At 38.3% G+C, this 12,487-nt stretch overlaps 1 protein-coding gene across 2 annotated transcripts; it reads right to left on the bottom strand.

Annotated features, from left to right (window-relative positions):
• Nucleotides 1-269: 269 nt before the first annotated feature.
• On the bottom strand, nucleotides 270-11,220 carry txnl4a (thioredoxin-like 4A). 2 transcript variants are annotated; one of them, XM_072261765.1, is made up of 4 exons: nucleotides 11,179-11,220; nucleotides 8,573-8,887; nucleotides 7,287-7,390; nucleotides 270-1,036 (listed from the first exon to the last, which is right to left on the bottom strand). In XM_072261765.1, exons 2-4 carry the CDS (start codon nucleotides 8,723-8,725, stop codon nucleotides 865-867), a joined length of 429 nt encoding a protein of 142 aa, XP_072117866.1. In that variant the 5' UTR covers nucleotides 8,726-8,887; nucleotides 11,179-11,220; the 3' UTR covers nucleotides 270-864. The 2 variants fall into 2 exon arrangements, with proteins under 2 accessions (XP_072117866.1, XP_072117876.1); XM_072261775.1 differs by lacking the exon at nucleotides 11,179-11,220 and adding an exon at nucleotides 10,992-11,147.
• Between the last annotated feature and the right edge of the window lie 1,267 nt (nucleotides 11,221-12,487).

A 12,487-nucleotide genomic window follows, 5' to 3' on the forward strand; every position in this document is an offset into this window, starting at 1 on the left:
TCTTTCCAGTAAGATTCCTTCATTACAGAAAATATATTCTGAGATTGTTAGGGCCATTGTGTAATTCTACAATGGTATGAACCAGCATTACATCTCTCTAGAAATATCCATTGCAGAAAAAAATGTTCAGCATGCAGTTTTAATAGGAAAACCAACATTATATATTCTAAGCTTGGGCATATTCCTAAAACTAAACGATGCAATTTTAAAAATATGATTACATGTCAACATTTATAATAACTACACTTCAAATTTTTCCTAAGCCCACCATAACTTTTTGGTGAGATTACCTCTTGGCAATATAAACAACAGGCATCCAGAGCAAATGATACAAATAATAACATTTTTTATTCAGAAGTAGTTTATAATTTATATCTTCAGAAAGTCAGCTACCATGTGGCAGATAACCAAAAAATCTTGTCTTGTAAACACAAATAACACAACTGCTATTCCAAAAAGATGTTGACTTATGCCTTTCCAATCTTGCTAAGACAGCAACATAATAAACAACCTCCCATTAGTCATGAGCTGTTCTATTTTTACTTGGATGTCAAAAAGGCACAAACTGTAATGATTCAAATTTTCTAAATTAAAAATATAATTTATTACCACACAGTTGGGTCACATATATGTAAAAGTTAGGATGGCAAATATTCCAAACTTTCTTTTAAGGACAGCAGAAAACAACCACAATTTTCCATTCATTTACAGTACACGTTTTGCATTATATAATATAAAATAATGACGGTATTCAGTGCAAATGTTTAAACGGAAATAAAGTTGAAAGGCTGGTATTTTATTTACAATGGTAGTAATCCAGGATGAAGCATATGGCAAAATGTTCATTTGTACTTGCACAATACTTCAATATCTGTATTTTGTGGAGTAGTCTTTTGGCGATACCACAAGACCCCGTCCCTTGCGAGCTCCTCTGTAAACTGTTTCAACGATATCAATCATCTCCTGCTTGTCTTCCATTGGCCAATTAATTTTGTTGTTGTTGCCAGTACCCAAGTCAATCATGATGTGCTTATTTCTGAAAAGAGCAAAAAATAGATAAAAAGTTAAAAAGCTTTTTGCTGAGGCAAGTTTGTGACAGAAAAGCAAATTGCTACTTTACTTCATTTAAATTCCCCAGTTACTAAAATGAGCTACAAGTGCTCAGACAATCCACTAAGAAGGCATGGAGCACATAATTCACATTTGAATCACAAAGTATAGAGTCTGAAAATCTCAGCTCAGGTAATGCACAAAGCACTGTTTTCTTACTTACCAGCCAAGGGAGAAACAACTGAGATTCCACTTGTCCATTTAGCGTACTGGAAATGCACACATTACTATAGGATAAGCATCAAGTTTGACTGCAATAAAGCTTCCAGAAGTCACGAGCAAACTATTAGTACAAATTAGTAAGCAGAGTCAAAGGATTTAAAGGTTGCAGAAGGGAAATGATAAAAAATGAAGTAAAGTTTTATTTTAGTACCCATGTATTATAATTAACATTAAAAATGCCAAAGCATCATTGAATTGCTCAATATTTCAAAACAGAGATAACAATTGTGCTCTGACATAGCATAGCACAGAAGTGAATGGACGAAAAAGTTTATAGTTAACACACACAAAATCTGGAACTCAGCAGGCCAGGCAGCATCTATGGAAAAGAGTAAACAGTCGACATTTTGGCCAAGACTCTGCCAGGAATGGAGAAAAAAAAATGATGAGGTCAGAGTAAGAATGTGGGGAAGGGGTGGAATACAAGGTGGTAGGTGATAGGTGAAACCGGGAAAGAGGGAAGGGTGAAGTAAAAAGCCGGGAAGTCGAGTGGTGAAAGAGATAAAGGGCTAAAGAAGGAGGAATCTGATTGGACAGGACCGAAGGCCATGGAAGAAAGGGAAGGGGAAGGAACACAAGAGGGAGGTGATGGGCAGGTAAGTTTATAGTTAGTTATTTCTCAACATCTTCAACTTATCTGATTTTCAGTCGCATGTTACAAAGGTTGTAGATAGTACTTTCCTTGTAGATTGTGTGTACAGTATTATTAACCAGAAAGGTGTTGCACTGGTGATTGAAAGCCACGAGAATGCATTAAAAACAGAGGACCAGTAATCATAGACTGCTCTCAAACAAGATATAAAGCAGGATTGCCAGGCAAATGGAACTTGTGCCAAGTCTGCCCTCTACTGGATCAGTGCCTTAACTAACATGGCAGGACAATATGAAAAGTAATTCCAAATTTTGAAGGCAAATGTCAACAGTTGTGTGTCTTATAGCCAAGATTTCCCTCCACTCACAACTTCATGGTCAACATGTGAACAAGAAAGTTCTTAAATTATAGTGAACCATTTGTTGATGATTTTTCCTTTGAGTTATAAGGAGAACCTGGATAGACTGGGATGGTTTTCCTTAAGACAAAGAAGGCCGGGGGTGGGGGAGCCTTATTGGTGCTTAGAAAAACATGATAAGCATAGATAAAGTGAATAGTCTTATTGGTGCTTAGAAAAACATGATAAGCATAGATAAAGTGAATAGTCACAGCCTTTTAATCCAGGACAGGGGTGATTAAAACTAGAGGGAAAACGCTCAAGGGGAAAGATTGAAAGGGGACTTAAGGGGTGAGTTGGAAATGACACTAGAGAAGTAGTGACGGGAACAAAGAAATAGCGGATGAACTAAGTAAGTATTTTGAATCAGTCTTCACTGTGGAAGATACTAGGAGCATACCAAAAATTCGACAGTGTCAGGTTGCAGAGGTGAGTATAATCGCTATTACTAAGGAAAGGGTGCTTGGGAAACTGAAAGGCCTTAAGGTAGAAAGGTTACCTGGACCAGATGGACTGTACCCCAGGATTCTGAAAGAGGTAGCTGAAGAGACTGTGGAGACACAAGCAGTGATCTTTCAAGTATCACTAGATTCTGGAATGGTTCGGGAGGACAAGAAATCATCCCCACAGGGAAATCATGCCTGACAAAATCTGCTGAAATTCTTTGAATGAATAACAGGTAGACAAAGCAGACTCAGTGGATGTTGTTTATTAGAATTTTCAGAAGGCCTTTGACAAGGTGCCTTATAAGAAAAGAACCTATAGTATTACAGAAAATGTTACTAGCATGGACAGAGGATTGGCTCACTGGGAGGAGGCAAAGAGTGGGAATAAAGGGTGCCATTTTGAATGGCTGCCAGTCTATTTGTCATTCTATATGTTAATGATCTGGATGATCAAATTAATAGCTTTGTGACCAAATTTCCAGATGATGCAAAGATTGGTGGAGGGGCAAATAGTGTTGAGGAAGTAGGAAGAATGCAAAATATCTTAGATAGAATCGGAAAATGGGTAAAGAAATAGCAGATGGAATACAGTGTAAGGAAGTGTATGGTCATACATTTTGGTAAAAGAATAAAGGTATAGATTCTTTTCCAAACAGGGAGCAAATTAGGAAATGGAAGGGGCTATAGGACTTGGGAGTCCTAGTGAAGGATTCCCTAAAGGTCAACTTGCAGGTTGAATTGGTATTAAGGAAGACAAATACGTCAGCATTCATTTCCAGAGTGCGAGAATATAAAAGCAAGCATGAAACACTGAGGAAATATCAAATCACACTTTGGAGTATTGTGAGCAGCTTTGGACCCTATATCTATGAAAAGATGTGCTGGGATTGGACAGGGTCCAGAGGAGATCCACAAAAATGGTCCTGGAAATTAAAGGGTTTGATGGCTCTTGGCCTGTTCTCACTGAAGTTTAGTAGAATGGAGGTGGAGAGAATCCCACTTGAAACCTACCGAGTGATGAAAGGTCTAGATAGAGTGGTCATGGAAAGAATGTTTCCCATGGTGGGAGAGTCTAGGACCGTAGTGTGCAGCCTCTGAATATGTCACCCCTTTAGAACAGAGATGAGGAGGAAGTTCTTCAGCCAGAGGTGGTGAATCTGTTGAATTTACTGCCACAAAGGGCTGTGAAGGCCAAATCATTGGGTATATTTAAAGTGGAGGATGATGGGTTCATAATTAGTAAGGGGGTCAAAAGTTACTGGGAGAAGGCAGGAGAAAGAGGTTGAGAAGGAAAATCAGCCATGACTGAATAGCAGAGGAGACTTGACAACCAAACTGCCCAATTCTGCCCCTATTTCTTATGGTCTGTTTTTCTCACTGGTGGGTGCATGGAAGTAGCTGCCAGAGGAAATGGAGAAGGTAGGTACAATTAAAAATTTAAAAGATACGTGGGCAGGAAGTAATGGGTCAAATGCAGGTAAATGGGACTGGCTCAGGAAGGCGCCTTGGTTGGCATGGACAAATTTGAGCCAAGAGCTGTTTCCATGCTGTATAGTTCTCTCAATCTACTATTCCAACACTGGAGTCTTGGTAGAAAGAGTAACTTGGATCTACTGTTCTACACTTACAGTATGAACTCTCCTTGAGGTTTGCCTCAAAGGAAGGAGATTAACACATTAGGTAATTAGATCTTTTAGAACTACTTGGATTTAAAGGTTTGATATATTCATTACTTATGAACGTTTTTACTAGTTTAAATAGTTTTTTAAAAATCTTTGTGAATGCCAGCCAGCTAAGTCAAGGGCCATAGCTCCACTGGTTAAAATATGTGTCCAGCATTTTTCTTAAGGTGTTCACATTACCACCATCTGATCCCGGCATGGCAGAGAAGACACCGCTTGACAAATGGCCGTGCAAAAATGGATTCAATCAGCATCACCCTCAAGTTCCTGCTATGGGATATACATGTGTATGTACTTCCTTGGAAGGCAGGAGTGAATGCAGGCATCTTACCTCAAACCCTGGCCCTTATTTCTTCAGAAATAGATCAGAATATATAGCACATTCACAAATTTAGGTGATGACTGGGAGAGCTGGAAGTCCAGCCTTTTTCGATTCATGCAGCACAGAAACAGCCCCTCAAGTACCCATCTATACAATCCCATTCACTGGCACTTGGACCAGATACTTCTATGCCTTGGCAATTCAATTTCTCATCCACATACCTGTAATTCATGTCAAATGCTATCATGTAATGCAACACCATAATCATATTATTTGCTGATTTTGCTAATTGTTGTTCCTGACTTATGATGTTTTCCTTTGAGCAACCTGAGTAACTTATTTGTCATACTGGTGCACTCCAGAAAGTATCTGTGCTAACTGACCTTTAAATGTAGTGCAGAGGTTTTGGTACAGTGCTGCCCATTGTAGGAGAATTGGCCAATGCAGCAGACAATTTCAATTACAGTCAAAAATAAATGGCAAGCAAGCAATTTTATTATTCATCTAAAAATAGTTGAGATGAAACACAAATATCTGGGGAAAATCTTAAGATAAATTATTTCTGCTGATAGTAAAACCATGAATCTACATGAAGCAGGGTGTTAGTGAGGATACTGATAATTACTCATCAGTCAACACTAGTATTTGATAATAACCCACCTTTTTACATCATTTGTTCAAAAATAAATGTTTGGCCTGCTACTGCAAATCTCCTTTAGTATTAAAACCAGATGGTACAATATTCTGTTTCAGTGGTTTATTTGCCAATGCTATTCCTTTTGTTTCTGTCCATGTGCCTAACTTAGCATGAACTCAGGTATGTTCACGAAAAACTAAAGGATATTGGCACTTTTGTTAACAGTTCTAGTGAATAGATTGCAATTAATCTGAATGCCTAGTACAAGTCTGCTAGTCAGCTTCTGATCTTACAGAATTTTCTTCCATCTGTGGAAGTCAAATTTATGGCAAGAAATTCCCTAAACTGTCATCGAGTCCCTTTTAGAAGTCAAATTTCAAATTAGTAAAAACAATTTCAGGCCACCCTTGGGTAAAAAAATGGGTTGTGTTTATACAGATGTCCATGTCAATTTTGTCAAAAATCTACAAATCAATTATGTCAAAAGTTGAAAAGTCAGAAGACACAAAAATCACTTGATATGATCAGGCATACCTTCACAGTATTGTAATGAATGGTATCAAAAACACATAAGACTGATAAGAAACAACACTGGAGAGAGTAGTAAATATTTCTGCATTTGTAGGAACAAATGTGTGTACTATGTTTGATTTCTGTATTTAATATTATGAAGGAAGTTTGTTCTTATCCAAAAGTTGGGTGTTTGTAACACTATATATGGTAGCCACAGTATCATGAATTAACAGAAGCTAGCAGTGCAGAAGTACAAATTATGCATTAACTTGTTGGAAGAAAATGCTGAGTGCATAAATCCCTCCCAAGGAACTATCGGCTAAGATTAAAAACAATTGGGACAGTCCATTTGGAACTGAAATGAGGAAAAACCTCACAAATATCTTCAGAAAACTCTTCCCCCATGGGCTGCAGAGCTTCAGCATTAATTGTATTCAAAAAAGACTCATAAATGTCTGGATATTAAAGGAGGTATGGGGAAAGTAATGATTAAAGTAGCAGTCAGACTCTCAATGAGTGGTGCAGTAAATTAAAGGGGGTGGGGGGGGTCACATGGCCTATTCCCACAGCCATTTCTTATGGTGCCTTGAGGTAACAGAAATATGGGGCAAAACATCTGCGCAGTAAGGTTGCTGATGGCAACCAATCAGATCACTGGTATTTTATCAGGAATAATGGAAAGTAATATCAATGCCTACTATAAGACCAATTATTGGAAAAAGGTATTTAAAGATAAAAAGGCAAAAAGGTATTCAGTAAATTGCGATGGAAAGGAGCAACAAGTAAAATAGTAGAAGAGGTCAGCAGGTCAGTTAGCAGAAGGAACAGAAACCCTTTAATGACACAGCTGAAGGTATACGTTAATCAGGGATGAAACATTTCTTCAGTGTGGAGGACAACCAAGTTATCTGTTTTACCTAAGGCTGTAATGTTCTTACAATAGTGATCTGCTACAGACTGCACTTATAAACAATCCAGCCTGGCTATGAATGCAAAAGTTAAGTTAAAAAACAATAAATACATAAGGGGAAGAACACCATAATCTGAATAAGCAACCTAATATGCAGTTTTCTAGACTCAGAAAGCACAACAATGCACCAGAATACCAGCGGCAGAACGAAGATAATGTGAGCAGCTTCACTTAGGGATTTTCTACCTTCTGCAAAATTTAGGAAGTTGCATTGTAATCACAAACTAGACTAGTGAAGCACCAGACTTGATGATGTTTGATGACAACAGCATTACTCTTCTTTACAAAATGCAGAACTTACTCTAATCAATTACCAAACTACAAATCTTATAAAAGGTAGTTGAAAGGTTGTGACAATTTGTGCTACTCTGACTTAGAACTATGATTTTACATACCGGAAGAAAAACATAACAGTGCATGGATCATATAACTCGTACATCTTGTTGAAGTCTGGTACCTCGGTGATATCCACAAGGTAAATAACAGCAAAATTTTTCACCTAAAAACAACATTGATTACAACATTTATATGATATCAAAAAATATTTTACAAGAATCAATTATTGTTTTTCTTAAGAGTTAATACACAAAACAGAAATGAAAAATGGTGATTTCAATTTTATTATAGCTTATAACAAAGATATAACTTATACACTTGATACCATCTCCAAGTAGCAATTATGTTTTGCATGATTTTTTTTGCTGAAACTTATTCAATATTTAAAGTTAGGATTGTAAAGCATAGCATAATGCTGATTTCAACTGAAGCAGGGTGCAATGGCTGTACACGCAATGACGTTTACTGCACAGCGCTTCAAAGTGGGAGACCATAAATGGAGACCAGAGCATTTTCCTGATGGATTGAGGAAAAAAAAATGAGATGGAGCTGTAAAATATGATTGACCATGACTTCAAGTCAGTGTGGAAAATTAGTAAGACTGTTTCTGGCTGTTCTTTGCAAATCCAGGAAAAATGAGGATTGGATCTTTACATAAGTTCAAAAACAGTAAATTCAAGACAAAAGGACATAGATTTTTATTTGTAAACAACAATATTCCACAAAGAACACTAATATTTACAATCTGCTTGTAGTTGTATCAGACATTTCAGAAGAGTTTTACAAATCAAGCACATTGGTGGATCTCCAGTTACAAGTCGACCAAGGAGAGTAAAAATGATGGATTTCCTTTACTCAGAGAGATTAACAAAATCAAAGGATTTTTTTAAGCTGTCTCCGCAGTTTCATTGCAATCATTGATCAGATAATTATTAGACATGAAATGGTGGAATCTAGAGTTAAAAAAAAACTGCTGGAGGAATTCAACAGATCAGGCTGCACCTGTAGAGGAAAATGGACGGTTAACATTTCAGGTTGAGACCTTCATTTCCTTCTACAGATGCAGCTTGATCTACTGATTTCCTCCAGCAGTTTTCCTTTGCTTGCGGATTTTTATTGCCAGTTTACCTAATTATCTGAATTTAAGTCGCCAGCTGTCTTAGCGAGATTTCAACTAATGTCTCCAGGTCAACAATCTAATCTTTGGACACTGGTCAAGTATTTTCACCCCTATGTTGCCATACTTTGATTAAATGTAGCCTTGGCTGATCATTTTTCTGGTATTCTATTTAAATAATATTAATACAAAATTTTGCTGCATCCCATGATACTTTCAAATACTCACCTTTTCAGCAATACTGTACAACACTTCATCCATCTTCATGCAAGTTGGATCCCAGTCATGACCAAAACGAATGACAACAACACGATCTTCCTCTGACAGAATGGCCTGGTCAACTTGCCAACCATTGTGAAGATGGGGTAACATATATGACATGTTGGCAGAGTTGCACAAACTTCCAATACGAATAAAAAGAGCTCCAAGTTATTGTACAAACAAATGAGAGTTTCAAGTACTCCTAAACCAGGCAGTTCAACTAATGAGTAGAAGTTCAGTATGGCTGAAGTGGTCTTCAAAAATTGGAAAGATTGAGATGACCTGTTATATATAAGTGGCAAAGATATTAGTTTAAATAAAATATTTAAAAAATGACAACACAGCTGTAATAAACACAATTCCAGTAAATGAAAATACTGCACAGAAATTTCATCTCCTGTTTACTCTGCATAATGTCCCACTTGTACTAGTTCATTTATTTAGAGTGCACCATTTGAGCTCTTGGTCACAGAGTACCATACCACACAAACAGACCCTTCTAGACCATGCCAAACTATTTTAATATTAATACATGGAATAAACAAAAGAACAGCATGTTTCAATTTAAAGGAACATCAACAATTTAAATATCCAGTTTTAAATTATTTTTCCGGCTGATCTCTAATGGATCTGTGAAACCAACAGTTTACAAAGGGAAAGTCCATGTGCAAGGCATACACATTCCCACTTTTACCTACTTAATTTTAAACATAAAAATGCAACTTCAAGCACAGCAATGATGAGATCATAAGACCATAAGGTATAGGAGCAGAATTAGGCCATCTGGCCTATGAGGTTACTGGCAAGTACCCGTGGCTCAATAATGCTGCTAACTACACGCTCTTTCACTTTGCTAAAGATCAGCAACTGGCTGACTTGGAATTTGTGTAGAGAACCGTGAGGTCTAACACAATCAACATAAACAAAACTCAGGGACTTAGTCCTTTGATATCAAACTGAAGCCAACACATGATTGGGTCATGTTAGACTCAGATCACGTTGCTAGGTTCCGTAGTGAAACAAGAACAACTTCCCATGCCAATTGCATGTTCCCAAAAACAAGGTCAATTGTTTACTATATTGTTTACCTGTGCTGCAAACTACATGCACTTTGAATCATATTTTATTAACAGGTGCACCATGGTCTGGAGAAACGTTCTTTCACTTGGTTGTGTATATGTACAGTCAGATGACAATAAAATGAATTAGCTCTTATGATATCTCAGAGTAGTGAACTTCGTGAAGTGCCATCTTGGTCCAGCCCAAGCCGAGCTAAAGGACTGATAATACTAGGACTGATTCCAGTTTTGAACCCAACATTTAGAGTTAGGTCCCAGGGCTTGGCTTGGGCAGGCTGGTTGCATACAAGACAGTTGTATGAGCTAGTTGGAGAGATGCCAGTACCTTCTCAGGAGCACCTCTGCCAGGTTTACAGACGAACAAAATTAACTGACTGTTGAACTATTCAGGATCTCCACTGTCTTTGGACCAAGAGAAGTCAAGAGAATCATAGGAAGATACATCACAGAAACAGGCTCCATCAAATCTGCACCATCAAGCACATGTTTACATTAATCCTGTGTGTTTTTTTTTAAATCTTCTCCACATCCTCATCAACTCTTGTCAGAGTCTATCATTCACCTAAACACTAGATATTTTTAGTGAGCCTCCACTTCCTCAGGAGTTTGTGGAGATTCGGCGTGTCATCCAAAACCTTGGCAAACTTCTATAGATGTGTGGTGGAAAGTGTGCTGACTGTCTGCATTACAGCCTAGCGTGGGAACACCGATGTCTGAGTGGGAAATCCTACAAAAAGTAGTGGATTTGGCCCAGTACATATTGGGTAAAGCCCTCCCAACCACTGATCTGAAACACTGCCATCGTCAAAGATCCTCATCACCCAGGCTATGTCTTTTCTCGCTGCTGACATTAAGTAGAAGGTACAGGTGCCTCAGGACTCGCACCACCAAGTTCAAGAATAGTTGCTCCCCCTTAACCATCAGGCTCTTGAACAAAAGGGGATAACTACACTCATTCTATTTCGGATGTTCCCACAACCGACCGTCTCAGTTTAAGGCTCTTTATCTTGATATTTCATGCTCGTTATTTACATTTGCACTTGCACAGTTGGTTGTTACTGCTCTATAAATTTGCTGAGTATGGTCATAGGAAAAAGTATCTCTCGGTCGTATGCACGCATTCTGATAAATGTTCCTTTGACTTTGGGGTCTGGGAGGAAACGCAAGCAGTCACGGGGAAAATAAGCAAACTACACTCAGGCAGCAAAAGAGTAAGCATTGAACCAAGATCTCTGCGCATATTCAGGATTACTGAGAACATAAGCGGTCACTCTACTTTTAACACAGGCCTTTTCTTAGTGACACACCTGAAAAATTATGCTCCGTAACAGTGGAGGGAAAGAGGGATGACGGAGGAGGGAGGGGAGGAAGGAGTAAGCGGGGGAGTGGGAAGGAGATTAGAGGAAGAGTGTGTGTGTGGGGGGGGGGGAGATGATGGGAAAATTAGGGCTGGTTCACAACCCCAAATCCAGTCACCGACAACCACACACTCACCTCGGACTCCCCCGCCGCCGGGACTCCCAGCACATGCGCGGAATCAGCCGGGAAACATCGCGAGATCGGAGTCTGCGCAGGACGACGACCCGTAATAACGGAGACCGATAACGAACCCGCAAACGCAGAGTGAACTGGAGGTCTTTTCCTTTCCTCTCCCATCACAATCCACCTCAGCTTTCACTGTCCCCTTTCAACGTCATTACTCTGAGCTAAGTGATGGTAACACTGAATGGGTTGTGCAGCATCTGCAGAAAGAGAAGTACCGATAGGCCAAAAACTTGAATTGTTTATCTTTTTCTCTACCTCCACTGATATGGTCTGACTTAACTGTACATTTGCTGATTTTACTTTGAGATTTAAGTAAATTTTGCTTGGGATTTGGGCTTAACTTTGGAGGAAGTTTGTCCAATATTTCATCATTCTCGCTCTCTCAGTTTAACTCTTGTCATTTTATCTCCATGCGTGATTTTATCCAATTTAGGCACTGGAATTCTTGCAGAACTTCAAATGTTACATTTTGCACCCATATGTCATCCATTTCTTCTTGTCCGAAGCAGCACCACTCACCCTCAGAGATTTAGAATAACTACACCATAGAAAGAGGAAATTTACCTATTGTTCCTGTATTGGTCAGTTGAAAGATTTATCTAATTTGGCACAATCCACGTTGTCTTGCAAGCCTCTCCTTTTTAGGTATATTATGTAATCCTCTTAAGAATTGTTTTTGAATTTACTTCAAATGCTTTTTCAGGTAATGTTTTCACACAAATTGTTGTCTAAAAGCAAATTCTCATTTCAGAACATCAGCATCACTAACTACCCAACCCATAACCGAGCTGTGTGCAGATATGCCAAGAATTCTCCTGCAGATTACAATGTCTCACTCTTCCAAGTTCTGTATTCATTCTGTGGAATTATTGCATCAGTGAAATTACAATCATTAATCCTTTTCTCCAAATTAGTATGACGATTCTAACACACACAAAATTTATTTGATGAAATATTTAGTGAGATCATTAGATGGCGCTATGAACCAATAGATGAGACTATCTGCTATATTTTCGGCAAGAATTTGTTAATGCAAGGATACTGAACACTGCTGATCAGTAATCAGAAAATTTTATAACTCCATACCACACTGAAGTCCAATTATAAACAAGATCTGTTTGCAGATTATTTGTCAGAATTGGAGACAAACATTCAATTGTATGTTTTTCAACAGATTCTTTTGGGAAGATGTTTTTTGGAAGGGAGGTGGTTCACGAGTGGAATGAACATCATTGGGTACCTCACAGTCTCATCAACC

Source organism: Mobula birostris, chromosome 1, assembly GCF_030028105.1.
Source record: "Mobula birostris isolate sMobBir1 chromosome 1, sMobBir1.hap1, whole genome shotgun sequence".
In the NCBI taxonomy this organism is placed as follows: Eukaryota; Metazoa; Chordata; class Chondrichthyes; order Myliobatiformes; family Myliobatidae; genus Mobula; species Mobula birostris.